The sequence below is a fragment of the Lactuca sativa genome, chromosome 8 (genome assembly GCF_002870075.4).
Source record: "Lactuca sativa cultivar Salinas chromosome 8, Lsat_Salinas_v11, whole genome shotgun sequence".
Taxonomy (NCBI): domain Eukaryota; kingdom Viridiplantae; phylum Streptophyta; class Magnoliopsida; order Asterales; family Asteraceae; genus Lactuca; species Lactuca sativa.
The window spans coordinates 163,195,210-163,218,964 of NC_056630.2; the positions used below are offsets into that span (position 1 = coordinate 163,195,210).

General features: G+C 35.7%; 2 protein-coding genes across 3 annotated transcripts; one reads left to right on the plus strand and one right to left on the minus strand.

The window, feature by feature from the left end:
• The first annotated feature begins 1,973 nt into the window (after positions 1–1,973).
• Positions 1,974–3,497, plus strand: LOC111908565 (protein NODULATION SIGNALING PATHWAY 2). The gene has a single exon (XM_023904383.1). It carries the CDS (start codon positions 1,974–1,976, stop codon positions 3,495–3,497), a length of 1,524 nt encoding a protein of 507 aa, XP_023760151.1.
• An 11,957-nt stretch (positions 3,498–15,454) lies between these two features.
• LOC111908577 (ubiquitin-activating enzyme E1 1) lies at positions 15,455–21,800 on the minus strand. Of its 2 annotated transcripts, none has more exons than XM_023904393.3 (7): positions 21,630–21,800; positions 20,715–21,070; positions 20,300–20,517; positions 19,346–20,140; positions 17,754–18,622; positions 16,310–16,742; positions 15,455–16,234 (listed from the first exon to the last, which is right to left on the minus strand). In XM_023904393.3, the coding sequence occupies exons 2-7, from the start codon at positions 21,052–21,054 to the stop codon at positions 15,638–15,640; spliced, it is 3,252 nt and encodes a 1,083-aa protein (XP_023760161.1). In that variant the 5' UTR covers positions 21,055–21,070; positions 21,630–21,800; the 3' UTR covers positions 15,455–15,637. The 2 variants fall into 2 exon arrangements, with proteins under 2 accessions (XP_023760161.1, XP_023760160.1); XM_023904392.3 differs by lacking the exon at positions 21,630–21,800 and adding an exon at positions 21,410–21,547.
• Positions 21,801–23,755: the final 1,955 nt, after the last annotated feature.

The following is a 23,755-nucleotide window of genomic DNA, read 5'->3' on the forward strand; positions in this document are numbered from 1 at the left end:
TTTTAGGTTTCAATACATTTTCAAATATTTTCTTATACAATGTTATCAATCATATAACTTTTTTCAAAGTGTTAAAAAATTAACAAGTAATGGCATTACCTCCACATAAAATATTTAATTCCTAAAATGAACCACTTAGACTACAAGGTATACATGCATCACAGTGCGCGATAGTGATAACATTGGCATTTTAGCACACCAGGAACACCACATCCTGGGTGCGGTAAAATAATGCACATCTCTCTCTCTCTCTCTCTCTCTCTCTCTCTCTCTCTCTCTCTCTCTCTCTCTCTCTCTCTCTCTCTCTCTCTCTCTCTCTCGGGCTACATTTTCAATAGAATCATTTTTATACCAATGGTCAAAAAAACAAATTAATAGAACTTTTTTTTACCACTCTATAAATATTAACGATTTTAACCTCAACTCTCACAACATTTTAAGTATTTTCTCTCACAAATTTATTCGAGCACACTCTCATCGTCATCGAGCGATAATTTGTTTGACGATTTAGATGAAGATTTGAATTTCTTCGTCGAGGATTCGGAGTTATTTAGTATTTTGATTATTTTTAGATTGTCGTTATGTTTTCTTATTTTGATTAGGTAATTTTATTTATTAACTAATAAAATACTTCTATTTTATTAGTTTTGTGTTTATTAACTATTTTTTAATAATTGCATTTATTTATTAAATTATAGTAATTTTATTTCAACAAAAAAATGAGGTAAAATAATATGATCATTTCCTTGGTTTTGAAGAGTAAGTGAGAGTGATAGGAAATGAGATAGCATCCGGTATCACATAAAAAAAGAAAGGTAAAATGTGACCACACCCTCAATCTAAAAAAAATGGTTTTATCTAGAGTAAATTACACGAATGGTTCTTATGGTTTAGAGTAATTTGTACGTTTCGTCTTTAACTTATTTTTTTTACTCGGAAGGTCACTACCAAATTTCTTAAATAATCATCACATATTATACCAAATTTCTTAAAAGGTGATAGATCTTTATTCATCTGTTCGATAACACTACCAAGAGAAGTGGCAAAGTTTATTTAAAGAGATTTTTAATTTATTATTGATTTCATACCGGTATACGCTAAATCTAGCGTTTGGATGGGGACTTTCTCAAAAATTGCTTATAATGGTTCCACTCCTAGATAAGTCATTTTATAAATTAACACTAACTTATCAAAAGTTTTCAAACACTTTTTAAAAACTTTGTTTTGATACCGCTATAAATTAATAAGCCAACAATTTCAAAAGTGACTCTCAAATACCCTCCGGAAGTCTAAAATAGAAGTATAAAACCATAAATAAATAAAATATATTAACATATTTATATGCATTTATTTTACATATTTTTAAGTGCAGTAAACTACAAACCATGATATCACAATACACAAGGGTTAAGGAAGACTGTAATTCCAACATTTAGGTCTCTCTCAAACGAGTGGACCCGATTCGACCGGAAATTTCAAGGTATACTCTGAAGTTGAATTTGTATCGTGAATAAGAAATTTACATGAATAGACATCCATATAAAACTAATGAGATTCTTGATTAAATTATATCTGAAGTATACAGCTCACCTACTTCCAAGAAACTTCCAAGAAAAGAAGAGGTTTTCAATCGGGAACCTTAATGGAAAAACAGAAGAAGATAAAAGCAGCTGAAATTGGTATAACTCTTGTTTTATATGTTTAATATCACTACATTTGGCCTTTAATAACTCTAAAATATCAACACCTCTAATGGTCGAGAGGTTTAACCAGTAGTGAAATAAGAAAAATTATGAATGAGAGTGAAATTTACAAATTGATTATATATTTTCTTTGAGACAAACAGGAATCATTATCTTTCAAGTTGTCGATATTCACATCATCAATCTTTATATATGTTATACCCACAAAGGAGTTCCACCCCATCTTCAAAATCAGAGACGCACACTTAATTAAATATTATCAAGAAAACGATGCAGCCAGAAGAGCTTCAATCATTTCTTGAACATGACTTTCATCAAGCTGGATTATATAGTCCGAAAATGGCTTCTTCTCCTTGTGATATACATGACTTCTACTCCTCTATCACCTCCCCAGAGGACTCCATGATCTCCTCAGAATCGTACTTTCAGACCATGTCCTCTTGCAACTTTAGCACTTTATCTAATTTGGATGACGATATGCAAGTATTGGTTCCTATTGAGAATATTTCGCAACATGTCCTAGGGATTGAAGGTATTTCAGGCAATGAACTTGAAGATGTATTGAAATGGTGGGGTGAAAGTGAAGAAATGGACAATATTTCCTCAGAAGGTACTTCCATGGACAACGTAGGTGTCTGTGGTAGTCCATTTATAAAATCCAGTGACACCACAATGATGTTAATGCCACCCGATGACATGGAAGTTGAAGGTGAAACAAGCCTTTATCATCTACTCAATGCTTATGGAGAAGCTATGGAGATGAGACAAAGAGAACTAGCAAACGTGATTATTGGATGCATAAACGAGAAAGCTAGCCCACTTGGTGGATCCATGGAACGTGTTGCATTCAACCTTTTTCATTCAGGAACACAAGGTGACTACATAAAACACGAGTCAATGAAGAATTTCAATGTAGCATTTAAAGCTTTCTACGAAATTTTCCCCTACGGGAGATTTTCTCATTTTGTAGCCAATTCAGCTATTCTTGAAGCAATCATGAGCAATTCACGGAAGATACACATCATAGATTTTGACATGGGTGAGGGTGTTCAGTGGTGTGCAATGTTCGAGGCTATTGGAAAGCTAGGAAAAGACACTAAGTTGACATCCATTAGAACTAAAGAGCAAAGTCACAGTTTTGAGGAGACAAAAATTCGGCTTCTAAATTGTGCAAGTGCTTCCAAGTTAAAGTTAAAGGTCCAAGAGGTGACGATTGAGGATTTGATGAAAGAGATTGAAGGATCACAAGAGTATGAATTCTTGGCCTTCAATTGTATGGTTGGACTACCACACATGGGAAGGACAAGGAATAGATGTGAAGTGATGGAGTTTCAAAGGGTGGCAAAACAAGTATTATTGATGAGGGAAGGAATTATAATCTTTGGTGATGGAGAAGATGTTGAAAGAACAAAATATTGTGGCAATTACAGTTCATTCTTCGATAAATACTTAACGCATTATCATGCGCTCTATGAGTCAATGGAACAAAACTTCCCAGAGAACCTTACAGAAGCAAGAATAGCCATGGAGTCGCTTTTCGTTGCACCATATGTTTCATCTCTCTCTTGGCATCAAAAGTGGGAGAATATCAGGGAAGAAAGTGAATTTAAAGAAAATCTTGGGTTAATGGGGTGGAGGCTGAGCAAAGAGAGTGTGATTGAAGCTAAAGAAATGGTAAAGGAAAGTCAGAGTTCATATAATATTAGGGTTGAAGGAAAAAATGGGAATGAAATGGTCTTGGAATGGAGAGGAACTCCATTGGTAAGAGTTTCTTGTTGGAGATATAAAAGATAAAGGAAAGAGAAAACATTTCTCTTGTGAATAATTTAGCTAAGTACTCCTGGAACTTCATTGGATATAACTGTATAGATTGATCATTTGATTATGTAAAAGAAGCATAAATTTCAGCTCTAATAAATTTGTGAAGCAAAGGTATATTATAAACATGATTACAAGTAAATTAGAGATTAAACGAGGATCAAAAGACACCCATCTTGTATGCTTACAATATTATATTTTCTTATAGATCATTGATTATTTCCAACATAAAGGGGAAGAGCTTAACTTTCCAACCCATAAGAGCTGCTTTGAACCATTAGAGAGTTCTAATAAAAGAAGTTCCAACCCAACTCATCTTTGATGTTTAAGGATGTCCTATCCAAGCTAGAAAACACAACAAAGGCAATTGCAGTCATTTGGGTATATTCGTATTTGATATTTTTGTCCTGAATGTTAATTAAGAATGAATATAACAGCAAACATATCTTATCTACAAAATCCTTCATAATCTTATCTATTAATTATTGCAATCCAGTTGGATGATGCATCTAATGTGTTTATATTAGATAATGTTATTAAAATCCAACGGGAAGATACTAACAGACCTTGAGAAGTTGGTACCCTTTATTTTCAATGATTTTAGACTTTTGGTTGCTTGTTTTTGGATTTTGGAGTGACGGATTAATCTTTGGTATTCTAACACAACCAAATTCATTTTTCTAAGGAACCTGGAGACCCATTCAGTAATTCTTTGAATCCAGTTATCCTTTTTCCGTACGCAATGAGATAAACCACTCAAAAACTATCACCTTTCTTAATATAAAAAGATTATGTTTATGAATACAATGTTGGTGCAAGGATAGATGTTGTATAGTATGGCCCATGTTTAACCAATATATATATATATATATATATATATATATATATATATATATATATATATATATATATATATATATATATATATATATATATATATATATATATATATATATATATATATATATCCCCAATTCTAATAAAACAGTACATCTTCACCACGAGGCATTTTCTCAGCTCTCCTCCAGCTTTTTTTCCCGCTCATATTATCAAACTAAAATTCTAATTCTACCATTGTGCTACTATATAATTGCATGTCATATTAACTCCACTTCTTCTCTTTTGAAATTCAAATCAACTATGTGATTTATATCAAGAAAGTGCTACTATATAATCGCATGTCATATTAACTCCACTTCTTCTCTTTTGAAATTCAAATCAACTACGTGATTTATATCAAGAAATCATTAATTCTAAAAACCTAACATTCCAAAGAATCAGCAATTACATAGCAACAAATCAGGAAACAATCTCCAAATCAACAATTAAATTGCATTAACCGGTGAGGTTTCTCTCTTTATCTATGTTCTTCTTTAGCGATCGGAAGCTTCAGGGTATTAGAGAGCTAAAATAAGGGATTTGTTTACCTTGATGATTTTTTATTATGTTTGATTTATGTGTCCTTTTAATACATGAAGTCATAGGTGACGATCAGTTTCATTTGGGTTCGGGTCAAGTGCCAAGTTGTTGGAGATGTGTGTGTGTGTGGTTGTAGAGAATAGATAATAGGTTTGGATGAATTTAGGTCAATTTTGTCGAGTTCAGGACCGGATGTTTGGGGGTTATTCGATGATTCAGTCGTTGTTTCGTGCATTACCTCCGTAGTCTGATTCCTGAAGATGACGAAGAGGTAGATCCATACCAAAATTCTCAGGATCAAAGAACAGCCAGAAGATCCACACCAGGTTTAATTCCTAATTTGTTTACCTTTACTCAAGTTTTTTCTCAAATGGTTATATTATTCATTGTAACAGAGTGTAGATTATGTTACAATGAACTTCAGGGAAAGAGAAATCAAGGAGGGATCACCGAAAATCTTGAATAAATGCTAATTATGAAGGTAATTCATTCCATTTTTTTGTCAGTTTCCCTATTTAGTCGATTTGCTGAAGGTAATCCTACAGGTTTCAACCCTAATTTTTAGATATGTTTATCATCAAACGTCATTTCTCTTCTCCAATCCTCTATATGGCATCAGGGATGATTCTGTTTCGTGTTTCAAGTCTAGTGTTTTGCTCAATATTATCATCAGACATCCTTTCTCTTCTCTAATTCTCAATATTTTTAGATATGTTGGATTAGGTGTCTAAGCCAATAACTATTTTTGGTATGTACTTGATTTGATTATGAGCATGGTCTTTTTGGGTCGCCTTCACCATAGCAACTGATAGGATGAATTATGGAGAAAGATGATTAATTATGATTTATTAATATATTATAAGAATAATATATTAATTGAGAAATCATATTATTTAATTAGTACTGATCAGAAATTAATTTGGAATTAATTTGGTGGTCAAAAGAGACTGATTAAATTAACGGGGACTGATTATGTAAATCAGTAATATTTATAGTTTGGGCTCATGGACCTTATTGGTATAAGGTGGATGAAATCTCAATGAGAGTCCATAAAGATTTCGTCCAAAGCTTGTTCAATGGGAGTCCATATGTTGCTTAGGGCCTAAGCAAAGGGAATTAGGGTTCCCATGTTCAAAATCCTAAAAGCCTCAACAATAAAAGGACCCCATTAACTCCCAAATACATGACCAAGAGTTCCAAGAGAACCCTAGACATTTTTGTAGCCTCCTCCTCTCTCTCTCTCTTGTTCTTTCTTGTGAAGCATTTTGAGCATTCTAACACTCCTATGGTGTACATGCAACCCTAGAAACCTTGGATCTACGTTTTACTAAGATACATGCAAATTTGATTTTCCAAGATTCTTCAACTATCTAACATAGCATTGGTACTTGAATCATAAAGCTAGTAAGAAAAACATACCTTTCTTGTAGCTTGGATTCCTTGAGAACCTTGTGATCATAGCACCTCAAGTGTGATGCCTCAAATGTCTCACACAACACCGCAACACTTGGAATAACCTTGAGAGAAGACACTTATCACTCAAAATCGGCTAGCCCTCTTATTCTTTTCTTAGTGTGCCAATTTTTCTTGCCATGGGTCTTTATATAGTTGTGACACAAGTAGGGTTACTCCATGTAAGCCCTAATGTGCATGGCTTTCAATATTCCATGATCCTGATGGGTTTTATACAAACAATCCTATGTGTACATGCAACCCTAGCATTGGATCTATGTTTTCACTATTAGATACACAACATTATGAACACATAATAAAACCCTAATTCTAGCATATAAGTAATCATATTAACATAAGAATAGGTTTATAATCTTACCTTGATTGTTATGTAGCAATAACAATCCCAAATCTCCTTGTATTGACTTTGGAAGGCTTAGAGTCACAAGTGTCACTCCTCTAATGGTTCACAAACACCAAGAGCAAATGGAGAAGGTATAAAGAGAGAGGAGAGGTATAAGAATCCGTCCCTAAGATTCCTTGGGAAGGTCTGGATGAATTATGGGCCAAAGGGGTGTTTATATATAGGTGTAGAGATAGGATTTCAGTCCTTATCCTTATCTAGTTGCTTGCCCACCAAGCAACCCATAAGATAAGCCTTGAATCCTTATCATGGTCGAATTCTAAGGCCTTATCACCTCAAATTCGTCCAACCTATCCTTAGGATAATCCTTACCCTATTTTGTAACTATCACATAATTACAATTCAGCCCCTCTAGTTTAATTAATTACATTTGATCACAAAATTAATTCTTAATTAATTATTGACCAATATTAATTAAACAAATATGATTTATCCTTTAATATATTATTCTTATAACATATTAATAAATCATAATAACCTCTCTCTCTATTTATTTCTCCAATCAAGTTGCTTTGGTGAAAGCAACCCAAAAGGACCATGCACCATCGGGTCAAGTACACACCAAAATAGTTATGGACTTAGACACTAATCCAACAGATCCATGGGTTTGTAACCTCCATGGACTATCCATGGAGCACCTTATGGGTTTAACCCAATTCATATAAACCATTGATCATTAGCCCACTATACAAGAATAGATGATTTACACAATCAACCCCATATATTTAATTAGTCTCTTTTTGATCACTTAATTAATTTCAAATTAATTTTTTGATCAATACTAATTAAATAATATTATTAATATACTAGAACTTATAATATATTAATAAACCTTAAGTGTCATTTCTCTCATTTAGTCTATCCAAGTGTTGCAATGCCATGCAACCCAAATAGACCATGCCAACCGGGTCAAGTACATTCCAGAAATAGTTATGAACTTAGACACCTAATCCAACAGTCTCCCACTTGGATAAGTCTAATAACTATAACTGCAAGAATGACTTCAGGAACCGATCAGCAATCGTAGCTCTTTTAAGGTCTCGCGGAACTGATATGATGAGGATACGCCATTTAAGATAAGTGATCATATAATCCTCTGTTCTAAATATCAGCCGGACAAATACATGGAACAATGTCTTACTTATTGTCCAGCAGTTTGTTTCCCGATTTCCGATTTGTTTGACATAGAACTCAATTGAACACATCAACTTAGTTCTGACCAGGCCCGGTACATGGGTCAACACAAAATCATCAAGGGGCCCAGATATCGCTTCTAATCCAAGAAGGAACAGATAAAATTCGACTCATATGCTTGTTCTACTACTTGTTGAATTATACACAAAGACACGTTTTATAACATCGAGTTACCAATGTGTTTTCGTACAATCAATGCACAACCAACTCATAGGAAACAACTCATATCTCTAGGTTTGAAGACTTATATGATATTACCGTCTCACGATCACTCGAGATAAATTCCATGAAGTGATACAAGTGAGCGTGGGTTGAATCCAATACTCAGAACTTATGAGCACTCATGAGTGTTGTAGCAACACTTTGTTGTGTCCAACATCTTAGACATTTACAAGCTAACTCATGACAGTCGTGATTCATATCTACTTCCAACATATGACCGACTGTGGAGAGTTTGAATAATATGATATACGATAACATAATTATTCTGGAAGTCAAAACATGCAAAATGAAATGATAGTAAACGATTGACAAAAGATAGCAACACTTTACTTATAAATAAACAACAACTTTTATTCATCATCAAATGTCAGTTACACTTTACACATTTCAACGCTATCTAATTTCTAAAACTAATATCATCCTTCAACCCTATACGCCTCGCATGTTGGAGATGCTTAACCCTACCCTTCATGAGGGGATCTGTTGGGTTCTCATCCGATGATACCCTCTTTGCCATGAGGAGTCCTTCTTCTATTCGATGTCTGATGAAATGGTATTCAGCAGATAAACAAGCATTGCATCACATACAATAGAAACCAATCATGGCTCTGATACCACTGATGGGTTTTGGCTATAAGAACATCCTATGTGCTCATGCAAACCCTAATGCTTGGATTTAGGTTTCTCTATTGTACATGCGTTCATCCAAGACTTTAAACCCTAGATCTAGCATGTGATAATCGATATTAACATAAGAATAGGGTTTAGATCTTACCTTGATTGTTATGTAGCAATAACAATCTCAAATCCTCCTTGTAATGCCTTCAGAAAGCTTAGAGTCACAAATGTCACTCCTCTAATGGCTCACAAACACCAAGAGCAAGAGGACGAAGAAGGAGAAGAGGAGAGACACCCAAAAACGGCTAGAAACCCTAAGGAATCAGTTATCCATGTTTTTGGTGCCCTAGGGGTCCTTAAATATGTGACGCTATTAGGGTTATCTAATAAGGAAACCCTAATTTGATTGCTTAGGCCCTAAGCAGCCCATGGACTCCCTCCTTAGAGGCCTTGGACGATTTCTAATGGGTTTCCTCATAGAATTCGTCCACTCCATCCTCTATGGAGTCCATTAGCCCAATATTCGACTATCACACAATTGACAGTTCTAGTCCCCTTTATTTAATTAATGTCTTTTAGACACAAAATTAATTCTTATTTAATTATTGACTAATATTAATTAAACAATATGATTTCTCCTTTAATATATTGTTCTCATAATATATTAATAAATCATAATTAATCCTCTCTCTCCATAATTCATCCTATCAAGTTGCTTTGGTGAAGGCAACCCAAAAGGACCATGCACCATCGGGTCAAGTACATACCAAAATAGTTATGGACTTAGACACTAATCCAACATTCCCTTCATCAAAACTCTATTGAAGCACATCATCATGATAGCGACCCACCAGGCCATGCAAAAATACGCTAGGCGGCGACGCCTCGGAACACATGATTAGAGATTGGGTGGAATCTATCACATGCCATCCTGGAAAGCAACGCCCATCGGTGCAGCTTTCCAATACCCACTCTTGGTCGGCTTACGGCGGGAAAGTTGCCTAGCAACAAAGCGGTATTAGCTAAAAACATTAGTGATGCATGCACCATTAGCAACATACCCACTAAACCAATCACAATCCATGGAAGGAAATATATGATGTATCCACCAATGAACATCATTGTCCCGTATTCGGACTGGCGCTCATGTCTCCTAAAGGAGGAGTCATCTCTCAAGTCTTACTATATAAGTCTGATAACCACACTTTCAAAGGTAAGTTCTCTCTGAAGGATGATACTCATACAATATCTCCCTAAAATATTGACTTGATCGTCGGAGCGTCCTCCTGGTATCTCCTCCCGGAGTACGGATAATGAGTTTGTCTCTTGTATTCCAAGGCTCGATCGCACTGGGTAATCCCACTAGACCAACCCTAGATTACCACTTTGCATCACAACAGTAATTAATGGATTTGTTTTTTTGCCACATGTACCCATGGGGTAGGATTGTTTGGCATATATTGTACAATTAGTTGTTTATGGTATATACAAAATTTTAGGAGCATATTTTTCTCGTCCAAGTGAAAGAAAAAGTACCTCATAATTTGACGTACACCCTACATGGGTTTTTATATGCTCTCGAAGTAATATTAATTTTAGCATAATTGTGTTTGCTAATATTGTGATATGTTAATTATATATATATATATATATATATATATATATATATATATATATATATATATGTGTGTGTGTGTGTGTGTGTAGGGGGGGAGATATTTACATTTTATCATACATTTGGTACACAAAGACCAAATGGCATCCCTTAGGACATTGCATGTCCTAAGCTTAGATGGTTACAACAGTCTTGTTGCATGGCGGCCATTGATGTTCGGCATGTATGATTATTTTTTTACAATTAGCATTTTAACTATATTATACGAATATATCCCATATATGTCATTAAGTGTTAGTTTGGTATTTTAATAGGAGAATAATAAACCCATAGATACGTTGTAGCCAACTCCGGAGGAGTAGCGTGTTAAGTGGTGGTCGTGTAGCTCGGTCTAGATTAAGAGTGATGGTTTACCTCTGCCACCACTTGTCATGACACTTTCTCTCTCACCATCCCTAGAGATGCCACCTCCTATTCACCACCATATAAGTAGATGGACACAACTACTATCACATAGTGGACCAGCATATATTACACCATGGCAAATAGAAGAAGCAGATAAGGACCAAATCATAAGGAAGTTTCATAAGGAACTTAAGGAACGTAAGATATTTTTCTTAATCTCTTTTGGTACTATAGAAGTAAAACGTATATGTAGATCATGTATCAAGGGCACATTAGGGATACATACAGACCCTAACATACAGGCGCAGCTGGGAAGAATGATGGGGCATTTTTCTTGGTGGTTGTTTTTGGTACACCTTGATAGCATGATGGCACATAGGATATGGCATTACGGGTTCCTCATATGGTGAAAGGTATATTATTTATATTATATGTTTACTATATTGTTGATCATTTAACAATGTATAACCATTTTCTATTTATTGCAGGGTGATGTTTGTGCACCCATATAGTAGGGTTCGCCCATGATGTCTAGGTACATTTATAATATCAATTTTCTACTACAATCTTGACCATTTAACAATTACTAACCCATTACTTATTCTTAGGATATGTTGATGGACCCATGCAGCAGAGTACCATACAGGAAGGTAATGCATGTTATGAAGCACCTTTACCTAGCATCATAGAGGCTCCTTGGTTAGCTTATCATACCCAATTAGTACACTTGATGGCTATGCAATGACATATCAACCTTTCGATTTGGTTGAGCTCTCCCTAGTTCCATATGAGGAGGGGGCCCTAGTTACGTGCATCCCCTCCTTTGGTACAACTCTATGGATGACAATATTATCACCCTATATAGCACGGATGATGATTCGATGTTGGTTGATCACCCTTTTTTTGTCCAGCGATCATTGATGGACTTTTGGGGGAATCTTTGGGGACTTTCACAAAGAATGGTTCGTGTGTGACATAAATTATGTTCATGTGCGAAACTTAGTGTAACATCCCAATTTTCAGAATAAATTTTTCATTCAATATAGAAAAAACACCCATTTTCATAAAGATATATTAATGGCAAAATTATTTATTTCATAAACCATAATTCAAAAATCAAAGTTATAAAGAAAAGCAATGTCGAATCTCGAATCATAAATCTGATGATGTGTGTATAGTCCCACCTTCGCCTTCCCACGAATTGATAAGTACTTGAAAAACATTTAATCCATAACTATAAGCACAAAGCTTGGTGAGTTCTCCAAAATACCACATACAGCACAGCAACGCTAAACATATATAATAGCAACGGGTATGTTTCAACCCAATAAGTCTGTATCAACCCCGAGTCCAAAGTGACTCAAATACAACATATAAACATACAACAATAATCAAGTTTCTAGCAATACAGGTGACATGTAGTGCAATCATAGCAACTATGACATAAGTAATACAGTAAGAAAACTCACTTGGTCAAAGAGCTTAAATCCACTACTCGAAGCCCAATGAATCAGCTACACGAACCACCTAACCAAACAGAGACTAAACCTTAGTCTATAGCTCAAAACCCCTCAATTTGACCAGAAGTCAAACTGGTCAAAAGTCAACCCCCAGGTCAACAGGTATGTCACGCCTCCTCCTAGGTGCTTCGCTCCCACAACAGGACAAAATAGTCGGGCTTTTGTTCGAAAATATACTCGGATCAGATTTTTACGAAAGTGTGTTACGCCTAGGCCAAAATCAAAATTCCAAACGACTTAATCCATTAAGTCCAAGCTTCCAACTCTCAGATCTTGGCCTAAATGATGTCCTAATAGATAAAGTTTCCATCTTTATCTAGCCATGTAATAACCAAGGTTTTTGGGATAATATGATGTAGATTGTTATTTTGGTGTTAAGGGTATTTGGTCCTTTTGATGATAATTAGACTTATGAAATCTTTTGGGATATGTTATATGCATTTATCTTGTGTTTTGAAGCTATAAGAATGTGATATTTTCATTTAGAATGGAATGGAATTAATAAATGCAAGTTTATGATTGAAAGGCATTGAAAAAGGAAAGGAAAGTTTTTTCCAGCCTCACACGACGCAATGAGACGCTTGCCACGATGCGGTGAGCGAGGCGGTGATTTCGTGTTTTCTCCATCATAAGTCGTAGGCAACGTATGTTGGCTCCGCGGCGTGGTGTATGGTGCCACGGCGTGGAGGGAAAAATAGGTTTCCATGGAGAATGGTTTCTACGTCGTGGCAAAAACGGAGAATGCGGGTTCATTTAACCCACTGCGGTGCGGTGAGACCTTCGTCACGCTGCGATTTCAAGCAGTGATAAATTTTAGACTTCAGGCTCATTTGTTCATAATCGATCCCCATTTTCTCTAGAGCTCCCCATCTCCCCCCCCCCCCCCCTCGATCTTGTGATTAAGAAGGCTTCAAGGGTTGATTTAACTTGCTTTGGACTAGGTAAGTGCATCTCAAATTCTTATGGAAGTTGTTTTCTCCATTTTCAAGTTTTTCGTAGCTTTAATGGTGGAGTTCAAGTTTGTGGCTATTAGTCTAGATTTCTTCAAGTGAACTTGATATTAATGTATGATTAGGTATTTAAAATCTTAATCCATGGCTTGTATGAAGTTATAATGGTTAAATTCCCTTATTTGTTATAGGGTTTGAAACCCTAGAAATGGGAATGATGAAGAAGGTGTTCATATGTTATAATCTAGTTAGATTAACTGTTTTTGTCAAAATATGGACTTTTGGCTAGAATCACTAGTAATGCCTTAATGAACTAATACATTTGTAAGAAGCTTAATGTATGTAAATGTCATAGGTTATGGCAAGGAAGGAATTGGAGCCTCTCAAGAGAAGCTTTGGAGAAGTTAGAAGTAGGTTGCTATTCCATAACAAAAGTGAGTTATACTTCTCTTTTAGAGTATGATTATATGATATAGAACATGTGCATGCATGTGAATGTATGGATGTAATTACCGATTACATCGTTGTTAGATTGTATTATTATAAATAACGTGTGTTATGTTTTATGATGTGTGTGTTCGTGCATGCAAAAAGTTAGATTAAGGGATCCTTAGGAAAGATTGTGATTAGAGTCTTGTATGGAAACAAAGATGATAATGATCGGTTGTTTGTCATCCGGTATGTGTAGTTGCTTGGTTACTCATGTGACAAGTCATATACATGTTTTATGATTATGTTGTATTTTATGTTATGTATAACTCACCAAACTTATAGTCTAACAGATATTGTTTCCATGTGTTTTACAAGTTCAGATAACAAACCATAGAGTGTGAGAACTTAGAAGCATCAGGGACATCGGACTAAAATTTCGTTTCATGTTTATCCTTGTTTGTTTTAGTTATGGTTAATATATGAATTGGTAGCACTCGTTGTTTCTGGTAATACTTTTAAAAGATTTTTGAAACTCTAGTTTTTAGTATCATGCATGTAAACTCTATAATTTTTCCAGAATCTTAATGTGAAATGATTATGAAAAGTACGGGTTGTTACAATTCAAACACTCCAAACATACTAGATCTAAAAACGTAAGTCAAGAAATGTCCAAGAATGCATCTTTCTTCATGCTTGGAGCAAAAGATAGCATGCAAGAACTCAAATCTCACCCCAAAAAATAGATCTGAAGCAAACATGACTCTAAGTTCATGGAGTTATCCAAACTCCATAGATCAAGTCATAAAGGGACCATAACTTCATCAAAATTTGACAAAAACACCAAATATACGTAGATCTAAAGATGAAAACCTATAGAGCTTGAATTTTTGACTTATAAGAGTCTAAAAGTGGTAAGAAGGTTGAATACTTCAGATCAAATCTCCCATGATCAATCTTTCTTGTTTACTTCACTCCAGAGCACCAAAGATCACCAAATGAACACCAAAAACAGTTTTTAAGAGAGAAGATGATCTCAAAACCCAAGTTTCATATGGGTCATTCAAGAGGTAGAGGTTATAGAGGTTGAGAAATGACAAACCCTTGGAGTTAATACACCTTAAATAGCCTCAAAGCCCTAAAAATACCTTCAGTCCAATGGCCCCTAAAGAAGCACTCTGCGCCTCTCCGCATAACTCAGCAAATTTTCATTTTTTAAGCAAATGTGTTTAATGGCTTCCTGCTTTCATTGGGGAAAAAATCTCTTTATGGTTTCACTCCATTCATTTTCTCCACAATTTCTTAAAACTCACATCTTTCACTTCCAACCCTCCCACCACGATTCTGGTGTTCCCTATGGTGGTACCACAGGTACCTCCCACAAAACACCCCAACACATGTTGGACTCTCTACACCTTCGAAGTTACAAGACTAGTAATGTAGTTGGGAGTTGTCTAGGGAGCAAAATCAAGAATTAACCTAAAAATTGAAAGGTGTTTTTGTCATTTGCAAATACACAAGATCAAGAGCAACTCCCTCTCCCACCACATTCCATATATTTATGTTTAACAAAAAATTGCAACTTTCATCTTGGACGCCTAACGCAAACACATAACAACCTGTCATATGTCAGTAACAACTAACAAACAAACGGAGCAAACAAAGAACACAAACACCCAAAAATCTAAAAACAAAAAAGAAAGCATGATAAATCGGAAATCGAACCACGTCCCAAAGAAAAGACAAATCTTACAATAACACCCCTCGGTTTTACTAGTTTATAAGTACCATCATATCCATCCAACCAACCAACCAACCAACCAGTTACTAAAAACCAAAAACCAACAAGACAGACAGACAAAGACACTCTACCTGAAATAAATGGAAATCTGAGGAATATCAACATCATTATCCTCATCATCCTCACAAGCCACCACCACATCAAAATGCTTCCTATAACTCGGCAAATCCGCCTTCGCCACCTCCTTAGCCAAATTCACCATCTTCTTATCCATCCGATCCTTATGCCTCGGGAACATACTGTTAAACAACAAGCAACTCCCATACGAAATACTATAAGCATTCAAACCTTTATTCTTAAGCCACTGAAGAAGCTCACGCAAAGTCGGGTTGTCACGTAGGATCCACCTGTCCCACACAGTCCACGTCAGATCCTGATGTTTGATAACTTTCGGTGGGACCGGTTCCGCCATGGAAAACAGCGGGAGTGCCAGGTTGGCGAAAGTGTTGCGGTAGGACTCCACTTTGTGGTTCCCGGAGAGGACTTTGTAAAGCTCCAGACAGACAAATCCGGTGGCCATGGCGGTGGCGGTGGCTATGGCGGGGATGATTCTTCCGGCGATGAATTTCGCTTTCAGTTTATCGACTTCCGGGATGCTGTAGTTTCGCGCTCGCATGTTCGCAAGTCCCGCGATTAAATCCATGTGGTAATTCGTGTCATCATCCTACAAATTTTTAAAAAAATAATAATTAGAATTGAATCTGTCGAAGGAATTGGAATCAAGGAATGATAACTGAACCTTTTCGAACTGAATGGGGTTCATTCGGAAACCTTCTGGAAGCTTCTGATGGCAGGCTTTAAGTTTCTTGATTAAGTCAGTTATGACAGCTGAGTCATCGATGGAAGCGGTGGACATGCTGGTGGCTTTTTCGTCGGTTACGATTTTGACGTCTTTTTTGGCTTCGAAATCAGGGACGATGACTTTGCTGACGGCTTCAGCGCATTTGGTGGGGGATTTGACCCAATCCGGAATCGGAATCCCGTATGATTCCGCCCGGAGAATGGAACCGGCTATTACGAAGTTGAGGTGGCTTTGGTCGTTGACTGAGAAGTCGAGAGGGCGGGGGAAACGTTTTGGGGCGGACCAGAATAGAGACCCGCTGCTGTTGACCGCATCTTCAGGGAATGTGAATGTTAGCTGTTTCACGCGGTTAGCAAAGTAGTCTTCAAACCTGGATGCGAAAAAAGTTAAATCAGGTGGTATTTTTACCTGAATTCTCTACTTAATTAATATATTATATGTAAGGGTTAATCATAAAAAGTAACCATGAAATAAGACTTGTCTATTAACACAATATGACTCGTTTTGCAATTGGATTTTGAAAAACCACTTTTTATGAAATTTGATTTTTTGGTACTTTTTTTGCGGGGAAAACAATGGCAAAAAAGTAAAACGGCGGAAAAAAAGTATAACAAATTTTCTGGTGAGGAAAACCGATGAAGCAGAATTTTACGGATAAAAAATCACGAAAATGATGTCATTTTGCTAAAAAAACAATGAAAGTTTTCTAGAGCAGATCACTAATGAAGCAATTTCATGGGAAAAGGTTAGTTTTTGGCAGAAAACTATTTGCCAAAATGAGATGGCATCTGGCGGGAAAAAAAATAGTCATTTTCAGCTTTCGCAAAATTTAAAAAAAAAAAAATTTGTTGACTAAAAAATGTAAAATAAAAAAACTAGAGGGGGACCCTGATTTAAACAGCTTTGAACAAAAGAAGACCTTATAGTTGTGTTTTTTTCCGGATTAAACCTCGACTTTATTTTTTTCATGAAATAGACCTTGCATTCTTTTATTTTTTCCGATCTGGCCCTTTTAGTCATTTTTCTCCAAAAAAAAGTTGTAAAATGTGAGAATTTTTTCAGGAAAAATTAAAAAACTAGAAAAATTATTTGAAAACATATAGAAGCTAGGAAAAAAAAAGACAAAGTCGAGGGCTTTTTCAGAAAAAAGTAAAAAATATAAGGTCTTTTTTATGAAAAAAAAAAACATAAGGCCTTTTATGAGATTAACCCAAACAAAAATATTTCTTTCACAAACCACCCTTTTCATAAAAAAATTCTTTTCCGCTACTTTTATATATATATATATATATATATATATATATATATATATATATATATATATATATATATATATATATATATATATAAAGAAGGAGTATAGAAGAGAAGAGAAGAATACTTTAAGCGGGCCCACGTGATGCAATCCACAAACGACTCACATCTCTCCTTCTCCAAACATTCAAGAACCCGTTCCAAATTATCCCTCGCCTGAGCATCCCCTGCTTTCTCCATCCCAGCAGTATACTCCCCGGGATTCCCCAAATACGCATTCGCCTCCGCAGGCGTCTTCTCCAACAACCCCTCAAACTCCGACCTCGCCCAAGTCAAACAATGGTCAATATTATGCGGAAACGAATGCACCGTACACATCGGCGCCTGTTTCTCCGGCGGGTCCCGCGACGCCCCGTAGTTCTCAGTCAAATGCGGGACCACCATCTGCGTGTTACACTTCGCCCCCAAAGTCCCCGATTCCAGAAGCGGTTTCTGAAAATACAAACACCTCTGATCGATATAAAGCCGAGCAGTTACATTATCAAGCGCGTTCACCACCACACTTAGGTTTTCCCAGAAAGTGTCGTTGAAGACATTTTCGGTGTCGGGGCTGGCCCGGTTTTGGAGGGCTTCGATTTTGAGGTTTGGGTTTATTAAGGTGGCCGCTGTGGCGGCTACGGTTGACTTTGCTTGACCGATGTTCCAGTCGCGGAAGAGGAATTGACGGCTGAGGTTGCTTTTTTCGATGACGTCATCGTCTGTGATTGTGAGTTTTCCGGATTGGCCACATGAGACGCCCATTAAGGCCAGGTTTTTTAGGAATTCGCACCCGAGGGCACCGGACCCCACTATGAAGACTTTGGCTTCTTCCAGTTTTTTTTGGAGTTTGGATCCGAAGACTGAGATTTGAGCATCGTATCGCGTGTTTAAGGGTTTTAAGTCGTTGGGGTCTAAGGGTTCAACGGGAAGTGACTCCAGGGAGTCGAAATAGAAAAACTGTAAACAAAAAAAATTAAAAAATATATATTTCAGTTTCTGACCATTTTGCCCTTCTCCAGTCCAATGTAACAAACAAAGACAAAAACAACAATATGATAAATAAATAAATAAACTATGGTTATTCTTATAAAATAATATTTTTTTGTTTTTTCCGGATTAAACCCCCATCTTTATTTTTTTCTGAAAAAGACCTTGTATTTTTTCATTTTTTCCAAAAAAAAACCCTGAACTGACTTTTTTTCTGATAACAAAAACCCTCAGCTTTGTCTTTTTTTCCGAAAAAAATCCTCAACCTTCTAACTGTTTACAAATAAGTCCTCAACTTTTTTCATTTTTCTCGGAAAAAAAAAAAAAAAAAAAAAAAAAACTCAACTATCTTTTTTTCCAAAAAAAAAACTCTCAACCTTTTTTACTGTTTCCAAATAAATCCACAACTTTTTTAGTTTTTCTCGAAAACCCTCAACTTTGTTTTTTTTCAGAAAAAAAAAAAAAAAAAAAAAAAACCTTAACCTTCTAACTGGTTCCAAATAAATCCACAACTTTTTTAGTTTTTCCCGAAAAAACCTTCACATTTTACAGCTTTTTTCTTAAAAAATGACTAAAAGGACCAGATCAGAAAAAATTTAAGGTCTTTTTCAGGAAAAAAAGTAAAGTTGAGGTATAATCCAGAAAAAACACAAAAGATAAAGGTCTTTTATGAGATTAACCCTAAAAACTAACCTGAAGTAGTGGATGAAATTTCCCTGAACAAGCCTTCACAACCTCCTGTCCAACAATACCTCCAAACATAGCAGCCATGGGATTTAAAACAGCACATGCACCAAACGCAAAACTCCTAACAATTTTCTCATCAATTTCATCAATCTTTCCATCTTTCAATTCTTCATTCATTTGATTAACCAAATTAATCATTTTTCGCGCATCTTCTTCCGATCCTGCCCCTGGATACCTTCCAAAATCGGAAACAAACTTATCCAGACCCCGAAACAACAAATGCAAAAACGGAGGCCGATCAAATTTCGAAAAATCACTAAGAAGAAACTCCCCAGGATCTTTAATTGCTTCTTCCAAAGGCTTAAACTTCAAAACTTTCGGTTGTTTTAATTGAGTGACAATTCCGCCCTTCTTATAAGCTCCATAATTTGTTGTATCTTCTTCAATGCTAAACGAATACGGTTTTGCATTTATGACTTTTCGGGGCTTTCCATCGTTTAATTCGGACATCCCATCGACTTCGGAAAAGACGACTAAGTCCCCATCTTGGAACTCGAGACGTTCGTCATCAACACTTGTGATGAGGGCTGGATTGTCATTACTTATAGATGCTATGATGCCTGTGTGTGGGTCCTCTCCATCTACATCAGACACTGTGAATTTAGGGCCGAAATCGCAAAAGACACTTCCAAAAAGACCCCTGACTTCGGATTTTATGAACGCAATTGGAGGGTTGTGTTTATGGCAGAAGTTATCAAATTCGATTGCTTTTGATAAACTGATGTCAGTGAAGACTACAGCCTGTAATAAGAATTGCAAAGTTATATAAACTTTTAGAATATGGTAAATTGGATAATATCCTTGTATACAATGGTATTAACTTGTGGCATTCATGATTAGAAGCAAACAAAAGTAAACAATATAGAAATGAAATCAGAGGGAACTAAAAACAATGAGTACCTGAAACTGAGATAGCTGATCTGTAGTTAATTCAGTTGTTAAAGTAGAGATAGCAACAGCATTGTTAAGTTCTTGCATTTTCTGGATGGAAGCAAGAGCTCTGTTCTTTCCCACATCATTTTCAGTAAAAATGAAACTGCCTGATAAATCCCACAGCTCAACATTTCCCTCATCATGCAATGTCACGGACTTGACACCAGCAAGAATAAGATTCTTGGCTGCAAAGTACAAATCAGGGCATAAATACAAGAAGCAATAGACAAGGCATTCTTACTTCCCTTCAAGCATTCATTTATTTAACTATCAATGATGATAAAAGGGTTATCAAGTATTTATATAAGCTCTCATCCAAATAGTTGCATAAATATGTCATATTAACTCAGCAAACACACATGAACATGTATATTAGACTCACCAACTTCAGCTCCAAGGCCCTGCATCCCAGAGACTAGAATGTTGGATGCAAATAGCCGCCTCATAGTCTCCCGACCATAAACTGCAAGCTGTCTGCTATGAAGATCTTCATCAATATCTGTTTGATTTGAGTCACCACCAATGGGCATTTTACCATTGGTGGTACCATTAGGGTTGTTTCCTCCTCCCATGGTGACAGCAGTTGAAGAAGTCCCGGTGCTTGTGGTGGCTGCAGCAGTGGTGGTGGCGGCAGACGAGATCAAGCTGTCAATCTTAGTTCTCTTGATCAATGATTCATCCACTACTACCTCTCCTCCAGCTGATCTCTTTCCAGGAAGCATAAAGTCCGATGGTGAACTGTGTGAAAACAATTTTAATCAGCAGAAGAACGAAATAAGTGACTTCTCAACACACACACGAATCTAGATAGATTAAGAGGTTCGTATCTTTTAATCTAGTTCATATAATTTCATTTTTCGTTAGGGAAAGGCAAATTGAACCATGCATCAATATAAACAGAGAAAACAGAGATAAAAACCTTGAAAACATATCTAAATTACTAAAAAATAACCAAAGCACACATCAACGAGTATTAACTAATGTTATTATGTTCGGAAAAGCTATTGCCGATGAATGATTGAATCAACGATTAAACCCCAACCATAACGATTTCACTTAAACAATCGATATACGTACGTGAACTGCGACGAACTGTTTGAAACCATTTCGAAACTAGGACCAGAAAAACACGCGAAATGGAAAAATCAATTCTCGTCGACTAAAAGAATCGTAAATATACAACAACAAACTATGCGTAGAGGAATTTTTGTGATATATAATATAGAGAATGCGTACAGAAAGAGATTAGAAGGTCGCATACGAAGAGTATAAAGCAAAGAATAATTTGATTTATTACCGATGAGATCTTTGAGGAGGTGAACTGTGAAGAAAGCTATGGGGGCTGGGTTTCCTTTTCGATTCTAGGGTTTGATGAATTGTGTTAATGTCGAGATGATAGTGACAATGGCGTGGGGGTTCATTTTAGGGGAAGAGGTGGCATTTTGATAACCTACACCAAAGGACCTGACGCCTGGCTTTGGGTATAAGCCTAGAATGGGCCAAGAATAAGACAAACTCTTGTTTGGTTATCTTTAGAAATGGTTGTAACTTGTAACATTGGGTTATATAAATAATTATTATTACTTATGAAATAACATTGATTGTTTAATCATGGTTTAAAGATACATGATATTGTAAATTAAGGGAAAGGATCAAAGTTTATGTTGTTTGTAAATATGACCACCAAATCTAAAATGTCATGGGATTACATTATAATTATATCAGCAAATATGTTTTTCGAAAAGATTTGTAACTTAAAATGTTTAGGATTATGATATTTCAAAATAACTACTTAGAAAGTATACTATGGGTATATATTTTTCTAACATAAATTGGGCTTAAAGTGTTTGAGACTGACATTTCAAAATAACTATTTAGAAAGTACATTATGGATGTATTTTTTTTCTAAAACAAATTGGACTTAAAGTGTTTAGGACTTACATTCCAGGCTCATATTTCATACTTTCATTTCAGATTTCAAAACTTCTTACATGCATATCCGTTGGTTAAGGTTTGGACATGCTTATCTTTACCATCATGGATATAGTTTATTTTCATCTAAAATTAGGTTATCTAACTGAATCCAAAAAAGAGAGTTTTGTTAATGTCCACCTCTATTGTTATAATCTTTAAAAATAAATAAATAAATAAAAATCAATCTCATAATAATTAGTTATATTAAAAAGATGACTCTGACCGTTTTGAGTTCTTCTCTGGCGTCCTAAGTTATGTGGTAGGATTCATTTTTTATAAAACATTGGTTTGTTTGTAGCTCCAATATAATCAATCTTGTTGTGATTGGTGGTGTATTAATATGTAGATATATATATACTTCTAAAATTGTATACAACCATTAATCTTAATAGTTGGTGCCCCCTTAAAGGGAACTACTTATACAACATGTTCTTAGTAGTTTCCATGGATGGAAACCACCAAATTCATACCCTAACATGTTCTTAGTAGTTTCCATGGATTGAAACCACCAAATTCATACCCTAACCTACATAGTGAGCATAACATTGAGTGTGGAATTGTGGTCCTGGTTTTTAACGAGGTTGAAGGAATGTCTTGTGGAGGTTAGGAAACTAGTTGTCATATCTAATATGGCCAATTCTGTTGACATTGGAAATTTATTACCGAAAACTAATTATGAATTCGTGATTTAAGACTAGAAAAAATCAAGTAGTGGAAGGTATATTCTTGGAGACATGTGAAGCATGTAGAATGTATGATTTCGAAAAGAGTTTGGCTATGTTTCACCGTGTAATTATGATTCATTGTTTAATGCGTTGATAATATTGATCATGATAACTAGTAAATGTAGTGCTTCTATAATGTGCATTGTAATGTAATGAAGTCTAATATTTTGAATGATATGGACATGTTATCAGCATATTAAAGGATGGTGTTGTCAATCTACAAGATATGACTTGTACATGTAGAAAATTCTAATACCTTGGTATACCATGTGGTCATGAGATAACGACTGTGAAATCAACTAGGTTTACATACTTTCATTGTTTCGTTAATTATTTTTCATGCCTAAAGTTTATATAACTGTATATGGAAGGAAAATGGTGTATCCTCTTTTAAATTCGTTTGATGGAAAAAACCTAATGAATCGATAGTCGTTAAGCCGCCTTGATGGACTACCACCAAGGGAACTTGTTATATGTAACTTAAGCATTTTGGGCATTCTCGTCGAGCATTTGAGTTCAATGAAGCTCTTGGAACTCATTTGGAGTATTTGGAGCATTTGGAGCAACTTGTAGCTGTTGGGTTTTGAGCATTCTAACACTTCCTAAGTGTACATGCAACCCTAATAACCTTGGATCTATGTTTGTCTGATTATCATGCAAAGTTGATTTCCAAGGCTATGATCCTATCTAGCATACATGGGGAACAATTTTAACTTGAATAATA